Source organism: Plectropomus leopardus, unplaced genomic scaffold (genome assembly GCF_008729295.1).
Source record: "Plectropomus leopardus isolate mb unplaced genomic scaffold, YSFRI_Pleo_2.0 unplaced_scaffold27312, whole genome shotgun sequence".
Taxonomy (NCBI): domain Eukaryota; kingdom Metazoa; phylum Chordata; class Actinopteri; order Perciformes; family Serranidae; genus Plectropomus; species Plectropomus leopardus.
In genome coordinates, this window is record NW_024629727.1 from 1 (window position 1) to 2,693 (window position 2,693).

Sequence of the window (2,693 nt, forward strand, 5' to 3'; positions counted from 1 at the left end):
GCTGAGTTTTACTTTTATTGTTTTCTCCACTCGTCTCCAGGTGACTCTGCTCTTTAACGACACTCGTGTTTTCCCTCCGGTCACGTTGGGCAGCAACGTGCGACTTCACCAGCTGACCTCCTTGACCCCCGGGCGGCTTTATAAGATCGTTGTGTCGACGTTCAGCGGGCCGTACCAGAGACCGCAGTTCATTGAGGGACGGACAGGTGAGACGATCAAGACAACTTAATTTAAAAATCAACATGAAATCCAGTTTTGCTGAAGCCGGACTCTCCTCTTTAGTTCCCAGTGCTGTTGGAAACCTCCACATGGTTCCTCGACCCGGCCTGACGGACTCTGCTGGTGGACTGCTGGTCTCCTGGACACCTGGAGACGGAGACATGGACATGTATGCCGTCTCCTTATCCACCACGGTGAGGTTCATTGTTTCTTCCCGAAGGCCAAAAGCACAATGAACACAAATAAGCACTAAGAGACTCAACTACACTTCCACTTATCCATGGACAATATGGTATTGATAACATCTGTTTCTTCTACTTCTACTACCGTTTTTTCGTAATGTTATTCATTAACTTCTGTACACTTACCCTATTTTTGCTCTATTTTATACATTTATATTATTTCTTTTTTATTATTGTATGTGCATGTGTGTTTTTTTTGCTCATGCACCATCAGCAGTGCTCCTTTTTTCATTGTATGCTGTACAATGACAATAAAGGCATTCTGTTTCTATTTATTATTTTTCACAGCGATAGAATAAAATCAGTATTCATTTAAAGTTTAATACTAAGAAATGAAGGGACTCAAAGCAAAAATCAGTATGTTGTTAGTAATGAGTTCTTACAGTAATCTCCACTGAATAACCTTACACATAATGTAACATAATGCCAAATTTATTTTCTTTAGCTGTCACCAGTGGACAGATATTGTATAAAAAATGAAATAAACTGGGCCTAAAATGGATCTTTGTGGTACACCGCAAGAGCTCAAGGAAGAAAAGAGTGAAAAAACATAAAAGCTGATCGATAAGACACAAAATGTGGATGAGTGATGATACAGTCTGTAGATGTAGAGACACTCGATTGATGAATTGATGACAGGTGAATGCATGATGTGTTAATTTATATTCTGTTATCACTTCCTGTCTCCAGGATGGCGTCATCATTGAGACTCGCCACGTCCATAAACACATCTCCTCCCTCAACTTCCTGGATCTGACCCCAGGTCAAGCCTACACCATCACCATCCAATCACTGAGCGGGAAGCTGACCAATAGCAACACGGCCACAGGAAGAACTGGTACGACACTGATAGATTTAATACATTTAAATTTAACCCTTTGAAACTTGAGCAAACTGGCCTTGTTTCTTTCAAAAACAAGGGAAAAGGCAATGAGTCTTTAACAGAATAATGACCTGAAAATTAGTAAGAAATTAGTACAAAAAATAACATGAAAACTATTTAACAGCCACACAAGAAAGGATTTAAAGGAAGTCGTAGGATAAGTACCTTATACAACTCTATGTTAAAAAAAAAAAAATCTTAAATATACCTTAAACTTTCTGAAACATGGGAAGAAGGCAATTAGCAAAAAGAAGAAATTTCCTAAAAAAAATAGCATAGAAAATAGCATAGAAATTATTAAAAAATTAGTTTTAAAAAAAGAAAAAAAATTAAAATGAGAAACAAAGTGAAAGAAGCAAAAGAAGTGTCGTCCCCTCTCTCCGCCCCTTTCACACTATCACTCTGTCCTTTCCAATAAAAAAATAAAAAAATAAAAAATACAATAATTCTGTTACCTAAATTTAAAATCTGTAATTATGATACTTATAGTTAGCTTTTTTTCCTTAAAATTTAACGCCATCTTTTTAAAATTTTTCAAGTTGCACATTGACTTTTTCTATTTTTTTGAAAGAAATCAAACCAATTTGCTAAAAGTTCAAAGGTTTAAATACTTGTAAAAGGCGTCTGAATACAGCAAAAGAAAAATTATGTTGCTAAAGGTTTCAAAGGGTTCAGAAAACTGCATTAATATGGATGACCATTGATTATTGTGTTCCAGCTCCGGCCAGAGTCACAGCTCTGCAGGCCGACAACGACCACACCACCCACAGTCTGACCGTCAGCTGGGAGAGGCCGGTGGGCGTGTACGACGGCTACAACCTGCAGCTTTTGGACGAGGCCGGCGTCCTTCTGGCCAACCGTTCGGTCTCTGTGGAGAGCCGGAGCGAACGTCTAGAGGGTCTGACATCAGGGAAGTGGTACAGAGTGAAGGTGGCGACGCTCAGCGGTGGCGTCCCGTCGCTTGACGCCACAGCAGAAGGACAAACTCGTAAGTGAAAACATTACACCGCAGCACGAACTTTCCTCTCAAGTGACTTATTTTTCTTACAATGTGCACGAAAACTCCTTAACATCTGAACCAAACTGGGATCAAAGCAATAAACTTTCATTCTTTCCTTTCAAATTTATGTTTAATTTCTTATCTACAAGTGGTTTCGGGATCAGTCTCAATCACGTCCATGTGACTATTGATCACTAACACTTATCTCACAACTCCTGAACTCTTAGCTGAAATTCTACATCCAGAAACAAAAAAACAAAAATGTTTAAGTTCACAACCCTCTTTCCATCTTTTCTTGATTGACTTCAACTCAACACTTCCCTCTCTTGCTCTTACAAACAACAAAAAA

General features: G+C 38.9%; 1 protein-coding gene across 1 annotated transcript; it reads left to right on the top strand.

Annotated features, from left to right (window-relative positions):
- Window positions 1–43: 43 nt before the first annotated feature.
- Window positions 44–2,332, top strand: LOC121937735 (receptor-type tyrosine-protein phosphatase beta-like; the record flags this gene model as incomplete). The annotated part of the gene is made up of 4 exons (XM_042481055.1): window positions 44–206; window positions 283–413; window positions 1,152–1,299; window positions 2,063–2,332. Coding segments are annotated over exons 2-4 (523 nt in total), but the record flags the coding sequence as incomplete, so codon positions are not given.
- Window positions 2,333–2,693: the final 361 nt, after the last annotated feature.